Source organism: Oncorhynchus mykiss, chromosome 16 (genome assembly GCF_057628025.1).
Source record: "Oncorhynchus mykiss isolate SJ-2025 chromosome 16, ASM5762802v1, whole genome shotgun sequence".
NCBI lineage: Eukaryota > Metazoa > Chordata > Actinopteri > Salmoniformes > Salmonidae > Oncorhynchus > Oncorhynchus mykiss.
Genome location: NC_143037.1, coordinates 10,201,775 through 10,215,230, shown reverse-complemented (window position 1 = coordinate 10,215,230; position 13,456 = coordinate 10,201,775). Strand labels below are relative to the sequence as shown.

The following is a 13,456-nucleotide window of genomic DNA, read 5'->3' as shown; positions in this document are numbered from 1 at the left end:
AAGCATTCTGACATTTAACATATTTAAGTGTAATCTTTATTTTCACAACATAAAACTAACGCACAATAGTACAGAGGCTTACATTTTAATTTACAGATTGATTTTGTTCTAACAGCCACAATCACCTAATATAGGGCTCGAATGACTCCTATCACAGTGCTTTATCTTAAACAATACTGGCATTCAACTTCTTTTTCCTCCATCTCCTCTCAGCAACTTAAACAATAAACACATAGCAGCACAAAGCACAACTGCATGAAAGGCATAAAGGAATAACCCAAATCAACCCGTATCGAGGAAAGACCACAGTTCAATGAAATTGGCTGGGAGAACTGCTGCACAGTCTGCAGATGCTAACCATTCCTGCAGATCAGTAGTGATCAGATCGGTTCAGGCCACATGGTAAGTGGCTAAATTTGCCCGCTGAGGTTTCGAAAAAAATTATCCAATTGTTTCAGATAAAACAGAAAATGCCAAGGAGTATGGGGCTAATGGTTCATTTGGGATTCAGCATGAGTCAAGTAAGGCTTCGTGAAGATGGCGAGGGGGTTGGTGGCGTGGGGGTGAGGGAAGGTGTCCACTTCATAACATGGAGTTGATGCAGAGAGTGGATGGTCAGTGCTGAAAGAAAGGTGAGAGGAAAAAATTAACAGGCCAATTTTAGTACAACACATCCCACTACACACGTCCAATAAAAATACATGTTAACACAAAGTCAATCCTTTGAATTTGTATCCATTCATCATTAAATTAGATACATTACATCAGTGCATATTTAACAAAAACATTACAAAAACCAGGGAAGGGTATACGGAACTTGACATGTCTGTCTTTGGTCTCAGACGAACTCGTCCTCTAGAACATCATCAACGCTTCCTGAGATTGAGGCCACTTCTGAAACAAGAATATAAAAAACACATTAGGTAAAGTAATAAATAAGCATCGTCATTCTGGTTTCACATTTAATTCACCACCACATCTCAGTGAATTGTCCAGACAGTGTTCCACGCGACCCCTGATGAACGACAGGAAGTGCCTTGGTGATTCAGAGGAGTGACGCAGGCCCAAAGACACACAATAGCCATGTGACAAATCAACCCTAGTTGTGAAAAGTGGAGTCCCTCTGAAATTCAGCTTTACCTCTGTTTGGGATAGACTCCTTCATAGGTCATAATTCCTGAGGGCTCGCTCTCCTGTCATTTGCTTCAGTGCAGTTGGGCTCCTTGTTGAATTGCTCGGCGGTTCGCAGACCACTCCTCTGATGCGGTGGCCACTCTGCAATACCCAATCTTCCACTCTCCGTCCCAACCTCCTCTGGTGAATGGAATCCCGCTGAAGGTTCGTTCCTGTGTTCAGATCCTGCCTCCTTCCCAAGTGGACTCTTCACTTCCTCCATCTCGTGTTCGTCCAGTCGGTTTCTCTGTTCCTCAGTCTTCTCATCAATTCCAGCTTGGCTTTCCAGGGCATTCATGTCCATTGCCTCCTCAGAGAGGTGGAACGGTAATCTTGTTGCTTTCCTCTTCCTCTGTGGGTTGCCACCATCAACATTAGGGCAGGACACAGCCTGACCCGTCTCCCTAGCAGGCGCCACTGACCCCATATAGATAATATCACTCCCACTGCTACTGAAACTACTACTGCTGCTGCCAACTACAACCACACTAGGACTTTCAGTGCTATCTTCACCACCCCCATGCCTGCCCTCTTCCAGCCACGAGTGCCTCTGTGTGGGGAAGGTAGGAGTGGAACCGATGTCGATGGCCCCCTCACTGTTCTGCTCCTCATCCACTTCCTCCTCCAGACTGTCACCTCTAGTCGACCACCAAGTTGAGTTTCCCCCAGTTGTCTCCACTTCTCCGGAAGACGAAGTTACGCCACATTCCTCATCCCCGTCATAACTGGAGCCCTCCAGGAAGACGTTGTCACTCAGCATGACCGAACCCAACACAGAGGTCACGACCTCCAGAGGCGACGAGGAAGTAGACGAAGAGGTACAGGAGGACATAGGAAGTGTGTGTGTGAGTTGCAGCTGGGGCACTGAGAAGCTGTAGAGGTTGGTGGTTCGGTTGAGTGTGTGACAGCGCTCGTCCGGGACCTGGTGGTCTGGGGAGAGGGGGTGTTCAGAGGGGCTGGGGGACTCCAGGATGTGGGAAACCAGGTCCACCAGGGCTTGCTGGGCCGGGGTGGAGTGGGTCAGCCCAAAGCCAAACCCAGAGGGGCTGTCATCAACATCAGCCCGCTGCAGCTCCAGAGGGCTCAGAGAGCCTGAGAATGACAGTGTGGCCAGCTTTAACACCCACTCGTCATTCTGATGACCTGTAACTTAAGACATGTGCCGCCAAATCACACTGCGAAAAGAGAAAACACCTGGGGACAACGATTTGATTTTCTAGGGCCGTGTTTAGGGCTGTGGCTGTCACGAAATTGCATCAGCCGGTGATTGTCAAGCAAATAACTACCGGCCTCAAGGTAATTAACAAACATTTAGCATCTCCTGGCTTCCACACAACCTACAACCCACTTTAAAAACTAATAAATCCATGTAATATAGCCTATACATCCATTATTGATTTTAGACAGGTCTAAAGAAACATAATGAAGAAAATGTAGTCTATTTCAGAAGAACAGATTAACATACTCCGAGTTGTCCTTATGTTAGGTCCTGATGTGGCCATGCCAAATGGCTGTGGCCTACACTAGTTCATTTACCAGACAAGATTTGCTTAGAATTCCGTGGCATTATTTTATAGTATGAAGAATACAATTAAACAAAGCTGAATAAAATATAAATATTGGCTGCAAATTGAGGGTTTGCACATGCGGCTAACAAAGAAATAGGTACTCCTATACGCTTAATTTAGAGTTATTAATGTAACTTCATACAAACGTTGGGCTGTTTTAATTCATGCAGCCTTACGATGAGACTAATGATTTGAAAAAAGTCAATTGAAAAGGCATGAGCTCCGCTTTGTTTTTTTTGCGCAGGCCGCACACACTCCAATAGTCTCTCATTCACAATTTGACAAGCACTTGCAAATGCCTCGAATTTCCTGGCGGAATCCCCCTCTGCGGCGCTCCGTCATGTGAAAATGACTTGTGTCATGCACAAAGTAGATGTCCTAACCGACTTGTCAAAACTACAGTTAACAGGAAATTTGTGGAGTGGTTGAAAAACGAGTTAATGACTCCAACCTTAGAGTACGTAAACTTCGACTTCAACTATATCTACGCACTTAAAAAGCAAATGGAGGACACTTTCCCCGTGGATCATTTTCATGCCTGCCAGGTAGGCTATGCTCCAGTTGTAAAGAGAAGCAATGTGCTTAACATTAGGAAATTTGAGAAATAAATAGTAAGTCTAGTCTGTAGAAAGCTGATGGGATCCTCCTCTTTCTATTAGCGGCCATCACCGTTTCTCCCTCAATTGCATAGCCTATAGAACTGTTGAGCAACAAGTGTTTGATTAGATTTGCAAATACATTTGCATTGATGTCAGTGATTAGAGGGACAATGGCGCGCTGAGTACCATGCACTTAGTAGCCTACCAAACTTGCTAATGACCAGCAGCAGAGCTTAGAGAATAATAACATGTGGAATTTGACTGCCTTCATGACTCGCGACCGCCAAATACAGTCCCCGCAACAGCCCCTGTCATGTTCAACAAAGCAAATGAATGCATTGAAAAGGAACATGAGTTATTTCACTCGCTCAGGTAGAACATAATCCATTTAAATGTTTTTGTTGATTGACCTACTGAATGGAACCCTCAGTGTATACCCACCTGATAAGCTGATGCAGGACAGGCTTAGCTCTGACGTGGCTCCAGTCACATCATCCTAAAAGGAACACAGTTAAGTCATATAGTTCTGTACTTGAAATCTTCATCTCTAATTGATGGTCCCTCTCCTCTGCCTGGTGTTCTTACCAGCATCCTCTGTAGTGTTCCAGGGTCGTCCCTGTCGCCACCCCCGTTCCCATTATCCTGGCTAGGTACAGCATGGCCCAGACTCACCATCTCCTCTCCTAGATCTACAGCCTGACAGAGAGACCACCAGACCAGGAAGTTCAAATGTTGACAATCGTAGGGGGAAGAAAAAAGTATGACAGGGCTATAAGAGCCTGATGGGGAGAGAAAGTGTGAGTGAATGAGTGATAGTTGACAGCCATTTTCCATCTTAGTCCATTACGGACCTTGCCCTCGCTGTTGTCGTAGAGCTGTACACTTGGCCAAGAGGAGACCTCAGAGTGGGTGTAGCTGCACAGTTTGGCCAGCAGGGGTCTCCACTCTGCAACATACGTCAGGCGCTCAAAGTCATCCAGGGCTTGGTCGCTCCACACCTCACCTGCAGGGTTGACTCCAGCTAGGCTGCACTCGATGGCCTGGAATGGTAGGCTGAGAAAGTCACTTCTAGAAGGGGCATGAGAGAAGACAAAACAGAACATTAGCCAAAGAGCCACTAGAGAAAGCTTTCATCTATTATTTATTAATACAATGAGGAATGCTAGACTATCGTCCAGCTCTTTCTGACCCCTCACCTCATACTTCGGAGACTATCCCTGGGTAGTTCTCCATTGTCGCCGAAGTCAACATAGTAGAGGTCCACCAGGCCAGAGCCCATCACCCCCAGGACCCTCGCCCTGTTCCAGGTGCCGTAGTCCCGGTACGGCGCTGCCACGATGTCCCCCACCACGATGGTCTCCACTCGCTGCTCCTGGAAGAGTAACACAAGTCTCAACACAACAGACGATCCTATAGAAAGTGTAAAAAAAACATCTCTGCAATGTAGAATGCTGTTTAGAACAGACTATTTCAATGTTTTTTTGTAGGTGGAATCTAGACAGTTGTGTTCATAAAGACAGGCAATGGGAAACAAATGTGCATGTCTTAATGGACAAGACAAAACAGTCCCTTCCTGTTTCAGTCCGTTTTCACCTGTTGTTTGGTGTCTAAAGAACACAAGCAATGACTGACCTGCAGGGTGCCGTTGCTGTAGAAGCGGCTCATCTCGCCAGTAAGTTTGTCCAGCTGGAGGGAGCGGACCCCCAGGATCTGGATCCAGAAGTGGTGGGGGTTCTCTGACGCCGATACATACACCTCCAGGTGCTCATCTGGCTGGAAGCTCAGGTCTGGGCTGGGAACTGGATGAGAGAAAATATGAACATGCACACCATTACATAGTCTGTGCTGCAGAGAATAGGAAATCTCATTCCGTAGTCAATGATTAAGGAAATTAGCAGAGTCAATGGGAGAGCACCTGTACCCATCTCAGTATTCTACAGCCAATTTCAAAACGGCTACAACTATCCCAAAAATCAGAACATCAAAACTTACTTTCAAATTTAGAAACATCTGATAGGGAGTCAGGCGTCAGAAGATCGTCCTCCTCTCGTGCCTCTGTAGCCAGCTGTACGGTCTCTCCTCTAGCCTGGGCAAGAGCTCCCACTGCGGCCTGGACACCGTTAGCATGGACCAGCCCCCCTTCCTCCATCCAGAGAGATTGTGGAGCCTCCTCCAGCTTCAGTTCCTGTGTGGGTTTGATCTCAGTGACCTCTGAACTTTGTAGCAACAGAGTAGAGTGCATACAGCCAGATGCTCCAATACACCCCTATATAGGTTAACCATTAAAGGAAGGTGTTAGAGCATCAGGGCGTATGGGTCACTACATGACTACTATAGCAGGACTTCTGCACTCCAGAAAAGTGACGCGTTGGACCTTTGTTTACCTCAGACCTTTGACCCTGGGGCTCGAAGGGTCTTCGTTTCTGGCGCAGGGCCGAGGACTGGGTAATCCTCCTCCTCACAGCCTCATCCTCAAATACCTTCTCTAGGATGAGCTCCTATAAGAATAATTGACATGACATTGTTTAAGTGTTAGGTACATAGCTGGTTATAACACTGCAGAACGTAAACATTCTTGCCCTTACCTTGGCCCGTCTGACCTCCAGTCTCGTCCCTGTGACAGACACCATGCCCTTCTCTAGGCCCCGCCCCCTCTCCCTGGGACATAGGACTCTTGCTCCTGTTGTCCTGGTGATGAGCTTCAGAGACTCCCCTCCACGACCTGAAGCACACAGCAATATAATTCAATCATTCATACGATTTCTATCTATGAAACGGTGAGAACTGGAACAAGTCTATTAATAACCTGTTGGGGCTAGGGGGGGGGGCACAAGGAGTTCCCTGAAGGGAACACACCCTCCCATTCAGCTGATAAAAATATTATTTTGAAATATTTAACTTACATTCATTTGCTGTATTGGACTTGTTAATGTAAGATAAACATCTTGTTAATCCACCCATCGTATCTGATTTTTTAAAATGTTTTACAGCGAAAACTCAACATATATTTATGTTAGATGCCCTCCAAATTCAAAAACACTGAGCGATATTTCAGTCACAAAAGCATAAATATAGATAAAATGAATCACTAACCTTTGATTATCTCCATCAGATGACACTCATAGGACATCATGTTATACATGTATTGTGTGTTTTGTTCGATAATGTGCATATATATATATATATATATATATATATATAAAAATCTCAGTTTACAATGGCGCGTTACGTGCAGAAATGTTTTGATTCCAAAACATCCGGTGATTTTGCAGAAATACTCACAATAAACATTGATAAAAGATGCAAGTGTTATTCACAGAATTAAAGATAAATGTATCCTCTATGCAACCGCTGTGTCAGATTTTTTTTTAAACTTTCCAGAAAAAGAATAATCTGAGAACGGCGCTCAGAACCTAAAGAAATAGGCGCCATTTTGGCATCAACAGAAGTTGCAAGAAAAAAAAAAAAAAGAAAAAAAAACTATGAATATTCACTTACCTTTGAATATCTTCATCAGAAGGCAGTTCCAGGAATCCCAGTTCGACAACAAATTACTGATTTGTTCCATAAAGCCCTTAATTTAGCCACTTGTTGTTAGCTTGTTCAGCCCAGCATTCAATCCTCAAAGCACAAGCAATTCCTCCAGACAAACTCAAAAAGTTCCGTTACAGGTCGTAGAAACAAGTCAAATGATGTATGCAATCCATATTTAGGATGTTTTAAACATTAAATCACTGAAGAAACGCAAGTACACTCTCGTGACCGCGCACAACGAGACTGAGGCTTTCTACCAGACCACCCACCAAAAGAGCTATTATGAGCCCCTCCTTCATAGTAGAATCATACAACCAGAATCTAAAGACGGTGACATCTTGTGGAAGCCCTAGGAAAGTGCATGCTCATCCATATCTAACATGGACATCCTATGGCACTGTTTTCTATTGAGTTCTCACTTCCTGTTTGGATTTCTTCAGGTTTTTGTCTGCCATGAGTTCTGTTATACTCACAGACATAATTCAAACAGTTTTAGAAAATTCAGAGTGTTTCCTATACAGTAATAATACTATGCATATATTCCCAAATGGGAAAGAGTAGGACGTTTACTCTGGGCACGTCTTTCATCCAAAAGTGAAAATACTGCACCCTAGCCCCTTAACCAGTTGCATCTCTAGGGGCGCTATTTCATTTTTGGATAAAAAACGTTCCCGTTTTAAGCACGATATTTTGTCACGAAAAGATGCTCGACTATGCATATTCATATTCACAGTTTTGGAAAGAAAACACTCTGAAGTTTCAGAATCTGCAAAGATTGTCTGTAAGTGCCCCAGAACTCATTCTACAGGCGAAACCAAGATGATACATCAAACAGGAAATGAGCAGAATTTCTGAAGCTCTGTTTTCTAATGTCTCCTTATATGGCTGTGAATGCGACAGGAATAAGCTTAGACCTTCTGCCGTTTCCCCAAGATGTCGGCAGCATTGTGACGTATTTGTAGGCATATCATTGGAAGATTGACCATAAGAGACTACATTTTCCAAGTGTCCGCCTGGTGTCCTGCGTCGAAACTGGTGCGCAAAGCCATGTGCAAGTATTTTTCCATTTGATTGAGAGGGGAAACCATGCTTCCACGAACGATATATCATCGAAGAGATATGTGAAAAACACCTTGAGGATTGATTCTAAACAACGTTTGTTGTTTTCAGTCGATATTATCGAGTTAATTTGGAAAAAAGTTCGCGTTTTGAGGACTGAATTTTCCGTTTTTTTTGGTAGCCAAATGTGATGTACAAAACGGAGCTATTTCTAATACACAAAGAATATTTTTGGAAAAACTGAGCATCTGCTATCTAACTGAGAGTCTCCTCATTGAAAACATCTGAAGTTCTTCAAAGGTAAATGATTTTATTTGAAGGCTTTTATGTTTTTGTTGAAATGTTGCGTGCTGGATGCTAACGCTAAATGCTACGCTAGCTAGCTACTTTTACACAAATTATTGTTTTCCTATGGTTGAGAAGCATATTTTGAAAATCTGAGATGACAGTGTTGTTTACAAAAGGCTAAGCTTGAGAGATGGCATATTTAATTCATTTCATTTGCGATTTTCATGAATAGTTAACATTGCGTTATGGTAATGAGCTTGCTGATAGATTTACACAATCCTGGATACAGGGGTTTTTTCATAGCTAAACGTGACGCAGAAAACTAAGCGATTTGTCCTAAACAAATAATCTTTCAGGAAAAACTGAACATTTGCTATCTGAGAGTCTCCTCATTGAAAACATCTGAAGTTCTTCAAAGGTAAATGATTTTATTTGAATGCTTTTCTGTTTTTGTGTAAATGTTGCCAGCTGAATGCTAAATGATACGCTAAATGCTACGTTAGCCATCAATACTGTTACACAAATGCTTGTTTTGCAATGGTTGAGAAGCATATTTTGAAAATCTGAGATGACAGTGTTGTTAACAAAAGGCTAAGCTTGAGAGCTAGCATATTTATTTCATTTGCGATTTTCATGAATAGTTAACGTTAGTTGCGTTATGGTAATGAGCTTGAGTCTGTATACACGATCCCAGATCCGGGATGGGGAGATCAGAAAGGTTAACCTAGACACGGCAGTTTCTTTACAGACATGTAGAACACCCTCTTTACCTATGATGCGTCCGAAGGCAGTCTGGGGTACCTCCATGACATCAGTGGTGGTCTCACAGTCTGCGGCCAGGTTCTCCAGGGAACACCTGGCGAGCAGCACCTGCTGAGGTGAGCCCTGCAGCAGGAAACACACGGAATTCTGGGAACTTTGCTCCCCCTCGCCTGCCTGCGAAGACTCAGAGAGCACCCTCACGTGGGCACCGGACTTCTGCATCACCTGGATGGAGGGAGAAAGAGGGACAGGTGAGAAGAGACCCTCCACACAGAGCCTGACAACATGATGAAATAGTAAGACAATCGGGCCAGGCGGGCTGGTAGGTCACTGACCAGGTCCAGGAAGGAGGCTTGGTACTTGGTAATAGTCCTGTAAACCTCCAGAGGTACTGACATCCTGGACTCCTCGGTGTTAGCCAGCGGAGCTATAAAATAAAACGAAGACACCACTCCATAACCAATAGTGTAAAAGATGGTTATCGAGTACCAACGAGATGCGAGACTCACGGCTGGGGCTTTTGATTTGCCGGTAGACGATGTATCCCACCGTCGCTCCTACAGACAGCCCCGCTGCCAGAGCCACAACTTTACCAGAGCTCAGGGTGCTCTTAGGGCCCTCCCGCACTGCCTCCATCACACGCCGCGTGCCCAGGGAGAGACTCCACCTACACAAAGCATGTTACGTCAGACACCACTTAGACAAGTAGAACACGTCATAATTCAGATGACCTAGACAGACATCGGATTCCACCTGAAAAGCACGTGTTTAATGGCCTCCTGACAGTGGCACCCATTCCCACACGACACACTTGCTGTTGGAAACTGCACATCCTGAAAGCTCCATAGAAGCCATGCAGTGAAAATGTGAGTGTACAAACCAGTTGGCTAAATTATACTTACCATTGAAATTGGCCAAATAAAAATAGTTATTCCAAAGCAAGAGGGAACAACACCATTTCCCTCAACATATATACCGTGGAGATAGGAACATGAAGCAATCGCCCCACTAATCTGATGTCTGATGTAGGCTACTGCATTCCTTCAGATCAAACCAACACACACAATAGTAACCTATGTGATTAGCCACTGAGCACAAACACACACACAAAGCACTGTTCAGCCATAGGGCAGAGAACATACTGCCTTTTGCCTCAGCCCAGAGTGGCGGCTGCAGACAGAACCTAGACGTGCTGATAGCTGTGCAACAAACACCACAGTTGGGCCCAGCTCAATTCCTGCCATTAGAAGTAGACCACATGAGACCCGAAACACTATACAGATAAATACGTGCATCTTTCTAAACTTCGTAACTGGTCCAAGTACATTTATGTTAATGCGTTTGCTGCTTATGCTGGAATAGGACAGGACTGGAGAGGAGACTATAGAGTAGAACTGAAAGGATTTGGAGTCAACTCGGTTTTGGGGCATACGTAACCCAACAGTGTGGTGTATACGGCCCACTCAGGCCTGAGGCAGCGGTCACACCATGCAGACTGAGGCGTGTGTGTCGTCTCACTGTGACAGGATGGCCCGCGGGCTGTAGTTGAGAAACACCTGGGACTGAGAGATCCCCAGGTTCCCCACGTCCATCTTGGCAACCCAAACAATGTCTCTTTTGAGTTCACCAACCAGGAGAATTGACAGACAGGTAAGAGAGGTTATCAGCAAGTGGCTCATTTTACAGCAAAAATGAAGTATTTGGCACCATCTAGAGACTGTAGATACCTGCTTGCAACTGTGGAAAGGACTAAGTTTGATCATACACTCATGCTGAGCTGGACTATTGTTTGGAATTTGGCTGAATGTCAGTGACCCTGCTGCATGCAGGAAGCTAGCTTGCCTAATAAAAATAAGACTGGTGGTAATTGGTATATAGTCAAACAAAGCACTTACAAGACAGAATGTTGAATACAATTACATTTGTACTTACTCTACTGGCTCTCTGCGGGTTGGTCCTTCAGCTGGTCGAAATCTGAGACAATAGCCACAGGAAAGCATTATCTACCCAGCATTTTAGAGCGCCAGTACTGATGTTGAAATGTCTTTCACCTGACATGGGCAATACCATGCAAAACACCTGCAAGACATAGTTCAGTATGCATGCTACATGCCTCACCTCACCTGTCCAAATTGTGCACGTGCTTTAAAATGTTTGCTCATGACCTGATTACCACACAGAGACCCGCATATTGAAGTGGGTCCAACCTCACCGACAATCGGCAGAGTATGTTCAAATATAAATTGTATTCAGACTTAAAACTAAACACACATTGTCTAAGTAAAAATGTGCGTGACTATGCTGTACAGGCAATTGAAAGCATCGCCACAATCGGGACTAGGTACCGCTGCAGCAATTAATACGTAGTACTCAAAATGTACTGCGTCGTGTAAAACATTTAGCTCCGGAGACCACAAACTGAGATGCTAGCGTAGAGAACCTGGTTTTCAACGAGGACGTTCAAAATAAGCAAACATTCTTTACATTTCCATTGAGACATATGCTCAAGTTACATGCGGATGCAAATAATTATTTCCTTTCAGGCGTTAGTCATTCATTGCAATGGAGAAGCCCGTAACGCTACGTTTGGAGTGCCGCACTAGGCTGCGATGCGTTCTGTGTACCACATGCGTTCAATATTTTCAACTCGTGCGTTGCTTTATGGTGCGGTGGTAAACGGAGGTACAGACTCCAACTAGATAAAAGATTTCTAGTTGAAAAGCGAAATACATGTACGGCAAATGCGGACTAAACACCCGGCAAACCGCATATGCATCTGATGGACATCGGGCAGTGTACCGATACTAGCTAACTCACTCAGAATGAGGTCTCAAGTAATTTGGTGCAAACGGAGTCGCAGTGACATTGTCTAGCAGCATTCGATATGTCAAACATGATCATCAATGTCAAATACATTAAAAGCAATCAAAACTAGTGTTAGTTATCGTTGACACTTACAAAAACACCTTCTCTCGTCCTTTGACCGCTCTTCAAAAAAATCTTCCCCGTTCCAACTCGACGCATGGACGGACGTAAGTAATGTTATATCAAGGCAAACTCAATGCTATTTGACTGGTTGGTTAAGAATCCCGAATACTGGTGATTTCAGCCAATCACAGCCGAGGTGCTCGGTTGGTCATGCTTTGGGGGAAGAGCTGTGGCCTAAAATAACCAATCACCAATCAAATGTTCAAATTGTCCTCAAGAAGGAAAAACAGAAAAAACAACGAAATAAATATATTGTACATACAGCGCACGCTGTTGCACGTGTACAGTCAGGTCCAAAATTATTGCCACCCTCGATAAAGATGAGCAAAAAACACTGTATTAAATAACAAATACTGAGCTATATTGTATGCAAAAAAAAAGTGGGAATTATATTTTGTTATACTAATGCAATTGCTCAGATAGATTTTGTTTAACAAGTAATATTTATTCTGTAATAGAAAAGTGTCAAAATTATTTGCACCCGTTTTCAATACCTCACCTTTCGAGAATAATGCAACTGAGCCTTTTTCTTAAATGTTTTATGAGTTGGAGAACACATTGGGAGGGATCTGAGACCATTCATCCATACAGAATCTTTCCAGATCCTTGATATTCTTCATCTGCTCTTCAACTCAAACCACAGGTTTTCAAAGGGTTTCAAGTCTGGAGACTTTTGGTTTTGTGGCCAATTAATTAACCATTTCTTTGTTGATTTTTATGTGTGTTTGGGGTTATTGTCTTGCTGGAAGATCCACTTACAGGCAAGTTTCAGCTTCCTGGCAGAGGTAACTGAGGCAAAAAATGTCCTGATGCTGGGTAAAGTGCACAAACAAAATCTCTTTCTCTGAGCAATTGTAGTAGTATAAAATCTGTTTAAAAAAAATGGCATACAATATAGCTCAATACTTGTGTTATTTATTTTACAGTATTTTTTGCTCAAGGGTGACAATTTTTGACCGGACTGTAGGATGATTGGGCAGTGATGGCTAAATCATGAGGTTTCAGTGGCGATTTTAGCATGTAAATCTTGGTGGGGCAAAATGAAAATAAAAAGTGGGATGCATGCCAGCAAAGCCACAACACAACACTAAACAATACACTAATTGCACTATAACATTGACAAACGGTGCCCACAAACTGTTAGGGCCTACATAAAGCTGTCCCAACAGCAGAGTCCCAAAAACAGCCCTAACACCTTTCCACTGCTACACCTGGCTATCAGCGGAGCCTTGTCTGGCAGCGAAACAGTTAATTCGGCCTCATTTACTGCCTTTAAAAAAGCATAGATGAAATGGCTGACTTGTTTAAAAGAATGTGGTTTCTACTGTCAATTGAGATGTACAAACTATGGCATAAAGGGAAGACAAGTGGATAAGAGGCAATCTGTAATTTAGATTAAGACATTAATGAGCGATCTAGGACAGACATAGCCAATATAACTATTTGTTCAGCACTTTTGAAATGTACAGCTCCAGAATTCAGAAC

General features: G+C 43.7%; 1 protein-coding gene across 10 annotated transcripts; it reads right to left on the bottom strand.

The window, feature by feature from the left end:
• Positions 1-13: 13 nt before the first annotated feature.
• Positions 14-12,081, bottom strand: tdrkh (tudor and KH domain containing). 10 transcript variants are annotated; one of them, XR_005036435.2, is made up of 16 exons: positions 11,942-12,056; positions 10,916-10,957; positions 9,493-9,650; positions 9,319-9,410; positions 8,992-9,208; positions 5,926-6,062; positions 5,725-5,838; positions 5,333-5,606; positions 4,973-5,139; positions 4,537-4,712; positions 4,192-4,408; positions 3,926-4,036; positions 3,782-3,836; positions 1,141-2,322; positions 818-894; positions 14-621 (listed from the first exon to the last, which is right to left on the bottom strand). XR_005036435.2 is itself a non-coding variant. In XM_021564708.3 (16 exons), the coding sequence occupies exons 3-15, from the start codon at positions 10,573-10,575 to the stop codon at positions 839-841; spliced, it is 1,848 nt and encodes a 615-aa protein (XP_021420383.3). In that variant the 5' UTR covers positions 10,576-10,597; positions 10,916-10,957; positions 11,942-12,056; the 3' UTR covers positions 14-621; positions 818-838. The 10 variants fall into 10 exon arrangements, 6 of the variants coding, with proteins under 6 accessions (XP_021420383.3, XP_090057990.1, XP_090057993.1 ...); XR_016487120.1 differs by having other exon boundaries at positions 5,333-5,525; XM_021564708.3 differs by lacking the exon at positions 1,141-2,322 and adding an exon at positions 10,502-10,597.
• Between the last annotated feature and the right edge of the window lie 1,375 nt (positions 12,082-13,456).